This window comes from Schistocerca piceifrons, chromosome X (genome assembly GCF_021461385.2).
Source record: "Schistocerca piceifrons isolate TAMUIC-IGC-003096 chromosome X, iqSchPice1.1, whole genome shotgun sequence".
Classification (NCBI taxonomy): domain Eukaryota; kingdom Metazoa; phylum Arthropoda; class Insecta; order Orthoptera; family Acrididae; genus Schistocerca; species Schistocerca piceifrons.
Window position 1 is genome coordinate 666,803,917 of NC_060149.1, and position 15,105 is coordinate 666,819,021.

The 15,105-nt window shown below is 41.7% G+C and overlaps 1 protein-coding gene across 1 annotated transcript in view; it reads right to left on the reverse strand.

The window, feature by feature from the left end:
- Window positions 1–15,105, reverse strand: part of LOC124721367 — a 289,081-nt gene that overhangs the window by 137,307 nt on the left and 136,669 nt on the right. The window contains exons 12-13 of the mRNA XM_047246301.1: window positions 8,797–9,026; window positions 7,586–8,554 (exon numbers count right to left, since the gene is read on the reverse strand). Coding sequence (XP_047102257.1) covers window positions 7,586–8,554; window positions 8,797–9,026 — 1,199 coding nt within the window. The remainder of the gene's footprint in view (window positions 1–7,585; window positions 8,555–8,796; window positions 9,027–15,105) is intronic.

Sequence of the window (15,105 nt, forward strand, 5' to 3'; positions counted from 1 at the left end):
ACACACTTGGTTCCTTAAATAGCTGCACGAGAAAACCGTGTCGTTACTTGATTGGCTGTAAAAGGAGGAGGAGGAGGGGTGAAAGGTATGCTTTATTGGTGTTTCCTTTATTATCTGTCATTGGCTGAAATAGCTGTTTTCTATTGGTCTTTATATTAATCCACCCCATTGGAGGAGACGGACGAATAGCGAACAGGTGATGGCTGTGACATCACACTGTTTCCATGCTGTCCAGAAGCCGGCTGCGGTGTGCCATTGCTTTGTGCGCTCGCAACCACTACTGCGGCTCTCCGCGTGTCTGCATGGGCCGCCACGGCTCTGCCGCCACTCCGTAGCCCTGCTATTGCAGGCAGCCAAGACCTCGGAAGCTTGTACCCGTCCTCTCTATTCATGTTGGCGGGTCTTTTGGCTATTTCTATCGTTTCTCTAATCTTTCTTTTAAAAGTGAGAGGCTGTTTCGCCAGGACGCGGGCTTCTTGAAAAAATATTGGTTTCCCACACTCGTCTCAGTGTTCCGCCACTGCTGACTTAGTGTGTTGTTTCAGGCGGATATATCTTTCATGTTCCGAGAGCCTTGTGCTAATCGGACGTCCCGTCTCACCTATGTAGACTAATCCACACGCACAACCAATTTCATACACGCCAGCTGTGTGTAGTTTGTCAACTGCATCCTTGGTAGAACCGAGCATGTCTGATATTTTGTTTCTGCTTCGGAAAATTGGTTTGATGTCGGCTTTTCGTAGAATTTTGCCAATACGTTCGGTGACCCCTTGTACATATGGTAACACAGCAATGTTCTGTGCCTCCTTCTCCTCTTCCCTATTAGTCTTCTCCCTTGTCGACATGGTGCTGTCTAGCATCTGCTTCCCATAGCCATTAGTTCCGAAGATGGACCTGAGGCGTTCAAGTTCTGTCTTCAGATGTTCTTCGTCGCTTATCCTGTACGCTCTCTTCGTTAGCGTGTGCAGGGCGGACTTCTTCTGCGTGGGGTGATGGTGGGAGGAGGCGTGAAGGTACCTGTCTGTATTGGTTGGTTTCCTGTACACTTTGTGGCCAAGTTTACCATCAGGTTTTCGATAAACTTCCACGTCGAGAAAAGGCAGCACCCCATTCTTCTCTGTTTCCATTGTAAACTGAATTTTCCTATGCTGTTGGTTAAGATGCTTGTGGAAGTTCTTTAACTCCTCTTCTCCGTGGGGCCAGATGACGAAAGTATCGTCGACATAGCGAAGCCAACAATTAGGACGTAATGGTGCGGACTGGAGGGCTGTTTCCTCAAATGCCTCCATGAAAATTTCTGCTGCGATAGGCGATAGGGGTGAGCCCATAGCTACACCGTCAGTTTGTTCATAAAATGGACCTCTCCACTTGAAATAGGTGGTCGTCAGACAGTGGCGCACAAGCTCGTCACCATGCATGAGCAGCGCCTATTAGACGGAGGGGGTCCGACACCCAATCAGTTCCAGTCATTCCACCAGGAAGGGGTTACACAGCTCGTGGTGTCTGTAGTTCAACCATGCCTAGACGGCCAATACGGTGGTTCGATCACGTCCGCATTGTTACTTTGTGCCAGGAAGTACTCTGAACAAGGGAAGTTTCCAGGCGTCTCGTAGAGAGCCAAAGTGACGTTGTTCGGACATGGAAGAGATACAGAGAGACAAGAGCTGTCGATGACATGCCTCACCTAGGCAACCCAAGAGCTACTACTGCAGTGGATGACTGCTACCTACGTATTATGGCTCGGAGGAACCCTTACAGCAACACCACCATGTCAAATAATGATTTTTGTGCAGCCACAGGTGGTGGTGTTATGACTCAAACTGTGCGCAATAGGCTGCATGATGTGCCACTTCACTCCTGACATCCATGGTGAGGTCCATCTTTGCAATCACGACACCATGCAGCGCAGTACAGATGGGTCCAACAACATGCCGAATGGACCACTCAGGATTGGCATCACGTTCTCTTCACTGATCAATGTCACATATGCCTTCAACCAGACAATCGTTGGAGACATGTTTGGAGGCAACCTGGTCAGGCTGAATGCCTCAGACACACTGTCCAGCGAGTGCAGCAACATGGAAGTTCTCTGATGTTTTCGGGTGGCATAATGTGGGGCCAACGTACGCCGCTGGTGGTCATGGAAGGCACCGTAATAACTGTACGATACGTGAATGCCATCCTCCGACCGATAGTGCTACCATATTGGCGAGGCATTCGGCATCATGGATGAAAATTCGCGTCCCATCATGCACATCTTGTGAATAACTTCCTTCAGGATAATGACATTGCTCGACTAGAGTGGCCAGCATGTTCTCCAGACATGAACTCTATCAAACACACCTGGGATAGACTGAAAAGAGCTGTTTATGGACAACGTGACCCACCAACCACTCTGAGGGATCTGCGATCGCCATTGAGGAGTGGGACAATATGGACCAATAGTGCCTTGGCAAACTTGTAGATAGTATGCCACGACAAATACACGCATGCATCAATGCAAGATGACATGCCACTGGGTATTAGAGGTATCTGTACCACCACCTCTGAAGGTCTTGCTGTATGGTGGTACAATCTGCAATGTGTCATTTTCATGAACAATTAAAAGGGCAGAAATGATGTTTCTCTTGATCTCTATTCCAATTTTCTGTACAGATTCGAGAACTCTCGGAACCGAGATGATGCAAAACTTTTTTTGATGTGTGTGTATAGTGGGGCAAACACTGTTACCAAAAATCTCAGAAAGCTCTTTACCAATTTAATTTAATTTTTTTCATGATACTCTAATGAACATTCAAAAGGACATGGGCTATAAATATTTTTAAACTGCAATGTTCTGGTTTTCTATTACAAACTGCGAGAAACAAAATGCTGTATTGTACTTTGGCATGAAAATTTGCACTTTTGTTTTTATTCTCACAGGCAGTTTTAACTATGATAGCAGGGCATTTAAACCATTTGACAAATTGTTTCTTCCACACACATTCTCTCACTGCACACATTTTTAAACAAAAAATATATATTGAAAAATGAGCAGTTTTGTTTTCTTTCTTGCAGTCGGTTTTCATAGAAAACAGGAAAACATTATTTACAGCATATTGACATATGATTAGAATACTGCTACAGTATCTTAAATTTGCAATAACAGTAAACAAGGCCTAGCATCAGACAGAGGGAGGAAGAGGGATTTAAGGGGGGGGGGGGTTGGGTGGGGAGGGGGGTGCAGGGTGGGCGGTGAGAAAACAGCCCTACAGAGTTGGAGAGAGGAGGTGGACAGAGAGGGGGGAGGGGGGCAGGAGGAGGTGGATAGAGAAGGGGGACAAGAAAATGGAAAGAGGGGCAGGGGGAGGTGATGGACAGAGAGGGAGGGAGCAAAAACTACTTAACAACAGTAAGACCTCTTTGCATCAATGTATTTAATCTACTTTGAAATATTACTTTGCAGACTGTTTCTATTTTATTCTGATTCTTTGGCAGTAAGTTCTGGAAAGTACTGATGGTCCACCTTTTACCAAATAACCTTCACTGTATGGTTTTTTTCTTTTTCAATAACAGTGGTAAATGGGCAGTCTACATAACGAACACTACACCAGACTATGAATGAAACTTCCACGGATCGGACAATATGTGATATGGCACTGTCTCAGAATACGGTCTTATCAGTGTGTTAAAATATATGGTTGCTTTCTTTAGAATCCAAACAGAGAAGGACAGTGGTCTCTGTAAATATGGTCATAAAAAGCAACAGTGTATCCTGGAAATCCAAGCAACAAGAGGAAGAGAAATGTCATGCCCCAGAACCAACCTTGACCATTGCAAGCCTAAATATCAATGTGATGACCAAAAATAAGCAACAAATGCAGTCAGAGCTTTGTCGCACACACAAAAGGCTTGTACCATGCATCCATAGAATGCACAGAGGTGAAGGAGACATAGGACCACTTAGCTGTGGAAACTCCACAAGCTAAATATGGCAGCACAATCTTCACAAAACCTGCATAGTCATAACATCACCAAACAGGACCAAATGTAACAACATCAAGCTACTAACAATCAACTGTAGCACCTTTACCATTATGTATACATACAAACCCCCTGGGGCAAAGCTCAGTCTGACATTACTGCAAAACCTTTATAACGAAAACACACAGTTCATAATAGGAGACTTAAACTGACACAGCACTATCAAGAGCTACAAAGAAATGGATGACAATGGGCGCAAACTGAAACAATGGGCTGAAACGTATAACTTATTTTAGTATCTGCACAGACATGACAACACCACTACACTACACGGTAGGCATTGATATTTCAATGGCCAATGGTGGCTCGATAATAGCCAGGGGGTAGAATCCCATGAAAAGAAAATGAATTCGCTGAGTGGGTCAATCTACGGGAAGCAGAGAGACGGGTACAGGAATGACTCAGCACATGGCTGACATGAATAACTAATGACTAAGCACTCAAGAACAACACATGGCACATAGGGCAAGGAGATGCCTGCAGTGGCTGAACTCCAGGTAAGCACTGGTCCGCCAGGGCTACTGCTGCCCAAAGATAAACACCTCCACAAGTTGGTCTGTCCATACTGTGTGTTAAATGCACCTTCCATGGCAGGTTGTCGCACTATCCCGCTGTACTACCCGCAGCAGCTCATCTGTCTCCATCGTGATGTCCGCTTGGGGGGATACTAAACTCATGATTGTTGCGTAACCCAAAATTACCTTGCTCCTTTAATAGCAAAACTATGGAAGCATGGTTACAACCCTGAAAACAGCTTCATCGCTGTAAATTTGCTTGACCAATGCCTGAAAACCATAGGCCATACTTGACATGCAACATAGGTCAAGTGTGTGCTGGAAACTTCAATACAGAAATAAAGAAACTCGAGCCAACAGTGGAAATTACGAAAGTTTCATAGACATTTTCCAAATCAAGGGACATATTCCATGAGCTAGTAGGCTATATTTTATACTGGTTCTCACAGGAATCAAGGGACATATGAAGAATTATACAAGTAGGACTGTCATGATGAGGAACTATCTCATGCAGAAGTATGCCAATGAAAATGTTGATTGAGACATGACAGAGGAAGTGGACAAAAACCTTGGAAGGAATGGACATGACCAAAAGTAGCAAAATGGTCTGGAACTTAGTCAAAAAACTCAACTGTGATCCTAAGGTAGTAAAACAATCATCCAAAGTATCACACCTAACCAAGTTGCCCATAAACTCCTCCTGAACATAAAACCCAACAAGAGACGTCAAAAGGCCAACAACAATAGAAGCCCACAGCACAAATTAAATAACTTTGTTGTTTCATTTGCCTTTAAAGAACTTAACCTAGGACTAAACTCAGTGTAAATGGAAAACGAGCAAGGTTCAACGTCATTTGTATGTACCAGATAAAACGTTTTGGCACTGGAGCCAAACAATGGATCCTGGACCTTATCAACCACTGCCTCAAGAACATGCAAGACACCAAAGATTTGGAGAAAAGCAAAGGTAACAGCACTGTTAAAGTCGGGGAAGGATCCAGAATCCCTGAAGAACTGTAGCTCAATATTGCTCTTGGGTCACCTGTACAAACAATGTGAATGACTGATACTGAACCACACAGTAAGCATCATACACCCAAAGCTCACTGTCAACCAACGGGCTGGTTTCAGGTCAGGAAAATCTTGCATCAGTCGAGCCTTGTCCTTTACTGAACATACTGAGGAAGCATACAAAAATAAACAACAATAACAGAACTAGCCTCACTTAATCTAAGTTTTGCATACAACACGGTAAACCACAGGTCACTCATGACAAAACTGTATGACACATTTAACAATTACCAGCTTGTAAAAAAAAAAAAAAAAAAATCACGTCAGTACAGTAAAACAGAATTTTCTCTACCATGCGGGAGGGCAGAAAGAGCCGGTGGTGATGATGGAAAACTGGGTTCACCCAGGGTAGTGTCACAGTCCCTGTACATTCAACCTGTACACCAATGACCAAAACCAAGTTACATGACCCACTTCCTGTACGCAGAGGATCTGCCCGTCACATCTCACGGAAAGAGTTTTGAGGAAGTAGAACAAAATCTAGTACATGCTCTAAGCACCATTCCAATATACTACCAGGAAAACTCCCTTAAATCAAATCCCTCAAAGACACAAGTCCATGACTTCCACTTTCACTCAAAACGAAGCAAATCTAAAGCAGAATTTTAACCTGGAATGGCATCATTCTGGAATACCTAGATAAACTGGCATACCTGGATGTCATACTGAGCCAATCATTGATGTACAAACATCACTGTGAGAAGACCCATCAGAAAGTTGCAGCACAAAATAACTTGCTGAGAAAATGGACTAAAAGCAAATGGGAAGGTACACCAAAGGTGCTGAGGACCACAGCCTGGGCCACTGCACTTCTCCACAGCACAATATGTTTGCCAGTGTGGTCCAGGTCTGTATACACCAAAAAGGTCAACATAAACTTAAATTAAACACGTCAACCAATAACTGGTTGCACAAGAACCACACCACTTGATAAACTATACGAAGCTGGTGGACTTGCGGGCTGAAACTCTCAAACAGTCCATCACAAGCACAACGAGAAGCTTAAGCATATCTTCAAGGAATGCCACACTTTATTTGGAGATTCCTGCAAAGATGCAAGACTTACATTCCATAAGAGATTTCTGATCACGGTACTCACCGAGCCTCCAAATGACTACGCTCCACTACAGAAGATACCCAGTGGAGAGAACTTGAGATGGGAGATCTGCAGGTGCCCGAATTGCATTAGAACAGGTGTACCAGCAGTGAAGGCAAACTTGGTCAAGGGGGGCCTTACAGATGAACATGATGAAAGATATGTTTGTGGACAATCTGAGAATATGAAAAATTTCTTGACTTGTCCTAGCTGTCCCAGTAAATGCACCCTCAATGATTTCTGGCAGGGAAGCAAGGAAGTATTGGAAATACTCAATTATGGGCTGAAAAGCTGATCATTATACACAAAAAAGTAAACTAAGTCTCTGGAATCAAAATACAATCATTCCAGTACAGTACATCTCCAAACAGATGAACGTAAGTGAGAAGAATCAAGAACAAACATGTGATCTAAGGTAATCAAAAGTGATAGGGATCACTATTGCACCTGTATCAAATTTGCAAAAGATATTGGAAAAAATGGGTCTCCACTTCACTTTAGTTAATTAGTATTGCTGATAGGAAAATTTGCTTTTCTGTGGATCTAATCTTACTGTTACAGCTAGTTTTATTTCAGCATTTCATCTTCCCCATTTAATCCATCAAGTGAAAACCTCTCTCCATTGCCATTAGGAATAGTATAACGATTTCAAATATTGCAATAATAAGAATGAAGAAGAATCATAAATATGAGTGAAATGTGTCTACTACTTTAAAAAGCAGAAATATGAGTGAACTGTGTCTACTACTTTAAAAAGCTTAAATACAAATCGCTTACTTTAGCTTCACAGAAAATGACACAGCTGTATCTATAGAAGGCAACAATGACTACAGTACTAATTTCTCATAGTAAAAGAATTTGAATTTGTTGCCATACTTACAGACTCCCCAACTGCTTGTCCTCTTCCAACTTCTGTAATCTTATTATAGGGAGGAGGGTTTTCACTGTTGGACTGGAACTGTTTGCTCCATCCTGTGAACTATCCCCTTGAGCGCTTTCACTAAACTCATCATTCACAGTAGTACATGAATCAGTACAATGATTTGGATCTAGCTCTGGCTCCAGCTCAGATGTGGAGTCAGGTTCAGACTCTTCTGCATCTTCAAGCTCTGGCTCCCAGCTCGCTTCAGTTTCACACTCCTGCTGATGGCCATGCTTTCTGCCAGTTTCCAGCTCACACAACTGCAGTGTGTTGTGCTCAGATTCTGGCCCTGACTCTGATTCATGTTCTGAGCCCAGCTCCATTTCCTGATCGGACTCCGTATTTCGGCTTTGGTGGAGACTCATCTCCTGGCCAGGATTTAGGTCTTGGGGTTGACAGAGTTCCATTTCCTGATCATATTCCACAATTCGGTTTTGACACAGTTCCATCTCCTGGTCAGGCTTAATATGTATGTCTCGGGACAGTTCTACCTCCTGTCCAGACTCCTGTTGGGAGAGTTCCACTGCCTGGCTAGACTTTATCTCTCGGTTCTGGGAGAGTTCCATTTCTTGGTCAGACACCATATCAATGTCCTGGCTAGATTCCTTTTCCAAGTGTGCTTTCTGGTTACCCTCAAACTCAACATTTTGTACCAGTTCCTCAATAGGTTCTGGCTGCTGAATGAGCTTCTGATGATGACAAGGCAACTCATTTGCATCTCCATCAGGTAGCTCTGTTGATTCTGGAAGAGGTATCTCTGCCAGCTCTTCAAGACTTAACTGTGATGGACCTTGCTTTACAAACTCTTTCTCTGCCTCCCGTTTTCTGTTCTGATACTCTTTTTGAACTTTTCTATTTCTTTCAATACTATCTTTTATCCCTACCTCTTCCTGTTCTTCCTCCTCTTCCACAATGGGAGTGAAGTTCCTACAAGACACATGGAAACAGATTATCAAACAAATTCTGACACTGACATTTAGTTACTGTTTTTAAATAATATTAAAAAATTAAATCAAAACTGCTTTGAGATTCTTCTGAATGTCTTAAAAGAATATTAGTAACCAAAAACAAACTCATTTCACTTGATTTCAGATAGTAATTACAGAGTTAAATTACGTGTATGTGCACTTAAACTACTTCAGACAGGTCCATACATCAAGAGTACATACATCGTGAACATAAAATTTCTTGTCCCAGTTGCCTTCTTTTCAAATGTCTCTTTCTTGGGTGTGGTTCTCTCTAACAACTCTTCAGAGTTCAATTTATCATTTGCTGCTACTTCAAAATTTGCTGTAGTCTGAGAACTTATGCTTTCTCCAATTTCATCCTGTGCTGGGCCATCAGTATTTTGAGTATCAGATAATCTGTAGCAGTCTGGATGATTGCGCTGGACATGCAGCTGGAAATGAAATAGTCCCATGAAAGAATAACACAAAAATGCACTAAATAACATGTGGGACATTAACAAATTTGTATTAAAGCTGAAAAGTGTACTGTTCTTGTTGTTGTTACTGTTACTACCATTATTCCAACAATAACTACTTCCCTGCGACACAATGTCAACAATTGTGCATTTCAAGCAGTGTACAAGAATATTTGCTCAATTGTTTCAGTATTATCCATTAAAGATTTCTGCCATAATCCTACAATTTCTGAGAATGAGATGGACTATGTTCTAGAAGAAATTTCAACTAGTTTAGGTAAAAAATGTCGAAGAGAGTTTTGCATACATAAACCTGGAATTATTTTACTTGCAAATATGAATTTTGCAGTAGGTACAAGAGAGGAGAATGGATGTTAAAATACTTCAGAGGATAGCAGTGGCAATACCAAAATGAAGTTTAAAGAATGAGGAAGATTGGTTACAAGAAGGCTGTGCCATTATATTTTGAAGAACATTTGAACAGAGCTTAACAGTGCTAAATATTGGTGACCTCTGTTCTCTTAAGCTTGGTTTACACCACAGCAAACATAAGAGAAAAAGCATTTTATCTTGTGTAAACAGTTGGTGAGTACGAAGGAACAGCATTCACAGATTTGTTCTTGTACCCTGCCGATTGTTGGCCTTTCAGTATGTCATCAAAGGAAATTCACACACTTTCTGTTTTGGCACTCGCTTCAGTGTAACAGCACAAAGAGCATTTAGTCCTGCAGTCAGCTATTTTTCACACATCAACGACTTTTGTTATCGATCATGACTCATGTCAGTTATAAGAAATATGTTTTGTCGAAAATTTCTGAAGCAATCTAATTTCCAATGGTAGATGTGAGAAAGATGATGAAGTCATTACACGCTTCCACCTGGTGGAAACTTATTTAAAGTACAAAAGTTTTTGTATTTCTTTTTGTTATAAAGGAGCAGCAGAATACATTTCCTTGAAAGGAAACATACATGAAAAGGTATGAATTATGTTTATTACTTTCAAACTAAAAATACATTCTGGTGACCTTCTTTCCAGGTAATATAATTACGGCACAGATGCAGCTCTATTATTTTAGGAGTTTTCAATATAATAACTGAATATGTATTTTTACATTACATTATCCATACTTGATTGATAGTATCTTTTCTATAGGTACATGAACAAACTCCGTGACTGCTTCAAATACGGCACTGCAAGCATCAGGAACCATCCGACATATAGCAACTACTAAAATTTGAAACAAGTTGTAGCATACCTATCTACAGCTGTTGAGAACCTGACTGTAAATTTTAATCTTTCTTCACGTGAAACTGCTTTCCAGTGATGAAGGTTGAAATAAGGCTAAAGGATGCTGGAGCTGCAAGTATGTGGTAAGATGACTACTGCCACACATTTCACACTTTGAACATCTACATCTTTCTGTGATTTTGCTTTCTTTGTCACCAACAGTGCATTTACCGTACAACATAATCCTATCTGAACATTGTAGTTTAGCCTTGTGATACAACTAGATTGTATTGAGCGAAGTGTGTATGCTGATGACTTGACCACCAAAAAACAACAACACAGTACTCACAGATCTGGTATGCTCAATGCTCATTCTTTCCATTCCCTCCAATTTGAATACTTGTTCACAGAATAAGTGAATTGTACTGAATGATAGTGAATTGTCTGTGAATGCTCATTTACTTGTGTTCACTTCCGTTCACTCTAGTACAAACAAGACTTTAGCATAATCTGGACAGCACAATGAAATCAGTTTAGATGAGAAAAATACACCTCTATGTTTGTTTTTACATACTAACAAATTCTGCGATGGATTCATGTCAGTGCGGCTGCTCAGCGTGTTTGGTCAGAGGGGTGCTACCCTCTGTAGAAAAAAAAAAAAACTGAATAGTTTTCACCAATAGAATTTGAGAGATATCATGCGTTAATAGGGTGTCCATAATTAAAGCTCCAGTTTCAAAACGCTGTAGGAAGAAAAGCAATGCTTGGAATGATGTCAAATATGAACAGCATATTATTAACATGTGGTAACGTCTTGGAAAAGAATTTGATCAATTGATGGCAGTAAGAGTCAGAATGACCACTCACTGTTGGTAGAGCTCTTTTACAAGAATGGTGACTGTGTGCCAGTAGTGCTGTAGAAGTTCCACGCACTCAGGAGTATGGGGGGGAGGGGGCGTTGGTCAGATGTTTACTAAGGTCTGCCGAATATGATTAAAAAATACTAAAAGACCAGTTCTTTTGAAGTGCACTGTGGCCAGAGGAGGAAAGTAGTTGATCTGATGCCTGTGGAAAATGTGGCCACAGCATTGCAAGGGGGTAGAGCAATGACGTGAAATCATGTAGAGCATGGCAAATTACCCACATGTTGGATGTCTGTGAGCATGGTGCATAAAATCCTACAAAACATACTGCATGGCTATCCATATAAAACCATTCATGTTCAGGAGTTGCTTCCTGCTAACATCCCAGCAGGACAAATGTTTGCCCTGGAATATCTTGCTTGCATGGAAGTGGACAATGAATGGCTATGGAACATTTTGGGGACAGACAAAGCTCATTTCCGTCCTCAAGAATATGTGAATAATCAGAACTGTAGAATATGGGCAACAGACAAACTGCACACACATCAACTGATACACCTCATTCTGAAAAGGTGACTGTATACTGTACGGTGTAGGATAATGGCATCGTTTATCAAAGGTTTGTGTGTTTTTAATTATATGAATCCTCTGGGTCCTGTTAGCTGTACCATCACTGGTAAACTCTGAGGTCTTTTGCGCACCAGCATCATTCCAACACTTCAACAGCAAGAATGTGTGGGTTGGATCATTTTTATGCAGGATGGCACTCTTCTGCACATTGCACAGCCAGAGAAGCAGCTGCTGCAGAGGCATTTAAGAAATACTATAATTATTAGCCGTCGTTTACCTGCAGCATGTACATCCAGATCACTGGGGCTTCTGGCAGTGGGGTTATCTGAAAGCTGTAGGGTTCAGTGCTCCAATTACAAGCATAGCTGAATTGAAGGCACACATTCTACATGTGACCCCTGAGACATTCTGATCTGTTGTGGAACATGCTGTTTCTTGATGCCAACTTGTGGCATAGACCAGTAGGCAGCATATTCAACATGTCTTGCTCCAGTCTCACAAAAATTAGGAACCAATGTCATTTTGTGTTTTATACATTTCATTGCCCCTCAACAATTAGAAACCAATGTCTATTGCTTTTTATGCAGTTTTTGGCCTCAGGACAGTTAAAAACCAATTGTTCCCATTTGATGTAGTAAGACTTTGCTGTGGTGGATGAGCTTACCTAACTTACGGTGCCACAACTGTTGACTGCTGAACTTGTGCAGCCATGCACATTGAAAAGTATGGATGGTGTAATGTGAAACTCAAACCATAGATGTTGTATAGCGATTCATCTCTCATTTGTAGCCAACCTCATTTACATTACAATGTTTACAGCACCATCTACGGGTAAAGTTTTCACTAAATTTCTGTTTGTTCCATAACGTTTCCCCCTGCATCAATAATACACTGTTTTAATTTGGTGTCACTCTGAGCAGTATTTCTCTTTCCACACCGTCTGGGTCTGACGAGTGCTCGCAAGTGGGTTGCACTCAGCCTTTGTGAAACCAATCGAGGAGCTATTTGACTGAGAAGTGGTGGACCCAAGCACAAAAACTAAAAACGGCTGGGAGAACAGTTTGCTGACCACACGCCCCTCCATACCTATGATCATGATGTCTACTGGCTCAGGGTGACACGGTGGCTGGTCAGTGCCATGAACAAGACACCATAAGACAACACGCAAGTAACCATTTTGTAACATTAGTGTTACGAAGGCACATGTTAATCTTGTGACCGCATGAATTTAAGAAGTTATCCGCTATATAGACCCAATATATATGGTATAAAGTGGTAAGTGTTATCAGGTTGAAACATACCTTTTGTTTGTAATCCCACTGTTTACAAGATGTGAAAGGTCTGATGGCGATTCTGCAAAGGATATTGCAGTGGAAAACATTACTTTCTCTTTACAGATAACCTTTACAACACCACATCAATTACTCGTGAACTGAAGTAACAGCAAGAACATTTTGACTAAGGTTACCACGGCACTTTCGAGATGGTCATCTTTATACCTAAGAGATTTAAGGCCAACTCAAAGCCAGTATGTGATGTGCACAAGAACAAAAGCAAGATGGGTGTTAAATTGACTGACAATACTCTGATGTATGTGGAATTTAAGCACAGATCCATAAAATGGTGGGGGAAACTGGCTTTCCATGTCATTCAAATTGTGCCGACAAAGTCGTGCATAATTTATTAAGATAACAGGTAGATATCTCCCTGCTTCTCAGTTTATGGTGGCTGTCATTATCAACAGAAAAACTTGAACAACAGTAACAAAAACAAAGTGTTGTATTCACCCAGGGTAGTGAGAACCTTATTGGAAAAGTGTGGAGTCATCATTTTGAGCTAGACAGCAAGAATTAGAGACAGCAATGGAAACACATGGATTCACCCCCACTGAAAAAATCCCAAGCAATGAACACTTAGCAAAAACTGAAGCATGTCATCAATTCCAAATGGCTAACAATGTTGACGCAAGCATCATCCTGTTGCAGGTTAACACCAGCCCACATGTTGCTACGGTTTGTTTCAGCTACACTGCAGAAGTTTTGCCGAGAAGCCCTTACACACCCCCCATATAGTCCCCATCTCTCCCAATGCAATTTCCATATTTTTGCAGTCCTGGAGGAAAACATTAGTGGCTGTCGATTTGGTTCAGACGAAGAGGTGCATGTCCAGGTACAATCATGGCTCTATAGCCAACTGCAAACATTCTTCCATGAAGGCACTGACCATCTTATCTCACAGTGTGGTGAATTTATAATCAGTTATGCTGAGATTACTTTTGAAATAATAATACTTTTTTCCATCTGTCACATTTTCATCTGTTTGTCCCATATAAGTAACTTTATAAAAGTACACACTACACTTATGTTCAGAAAAAAAACAGAACACCTTGCACAACTAGAGATATTATGTTCATATTCACAGGACATGTAGATTAGTATGTTCTGAAGAAATGATTAGCATCTGAACCATGTTGACCCGTGGGTTTAAGGTCAACATCAACATCGTGGCGAACACCACCTACCGGTAAAATGTGCCTGTGGCTCTTGTTGTCGCTATAAACTGAAGGTAATCGATTAGTGTGATTTGAGCAGATGCGTTGGATGACTTGCAGATGTATGCACGAACTGTACTGTCAAATCTGTAAGTTCGAAAGAGGGCGTATTATTGGCATGTGGGAAAGTGATGCATCCATCTGGGAAAATCCCGTTCATGTGGGACGAAGTGTTTTAGCAGTGCAATGGGTGTGTGCTGAATTGTTCACAGAAGGCAGTAGAACATGACGAGATGGTTAAGTTGCACCGCCAAGACCACCCCCTTGAAGATCGACACCTCATATGAATGGCATTGCAGGACAGATTTGTGTCCTCCTCTGTTCTGGTGCAACTGTGGAACAGTGTAACACATCTTACACTATCAGGGGCGACAGTCCATTGCCGTTTATTACGGCATAGGTTACGCGCATATATTATCCACTTCTCTGTCTACCTTTGACGAATGTGCAGAAACTGCAATGGTATATGAAACGATGTCACTAGAAACGGGAATGGCATCGGATAGTGTTTTCGGATGAATCAAGGTTCTTTTTGGTTGAAAATGACAGCTGCATTTTGGTTTGCTACAAATGAGGGAGCAGCATCAAAGTGACTGCATTCACACAAGACATACAGTGCTAACTCTAGGTCTTATAGTGTGTAGTGCTTTTGGATACAACCACAAATCACAGCTGGTGCATGTCCACGGCACTGTGACCAGTGTGACCTATATAAATAAAATCCTGTGACCCATAGCCATTCCATTTCTGCACAACACCCCAGACACCATTCTTCAGCAAGGCAATGCATGTCCACACATTGCTGCAGAAATACGTGCCCTGTCCCACTGGATCACAAGACTT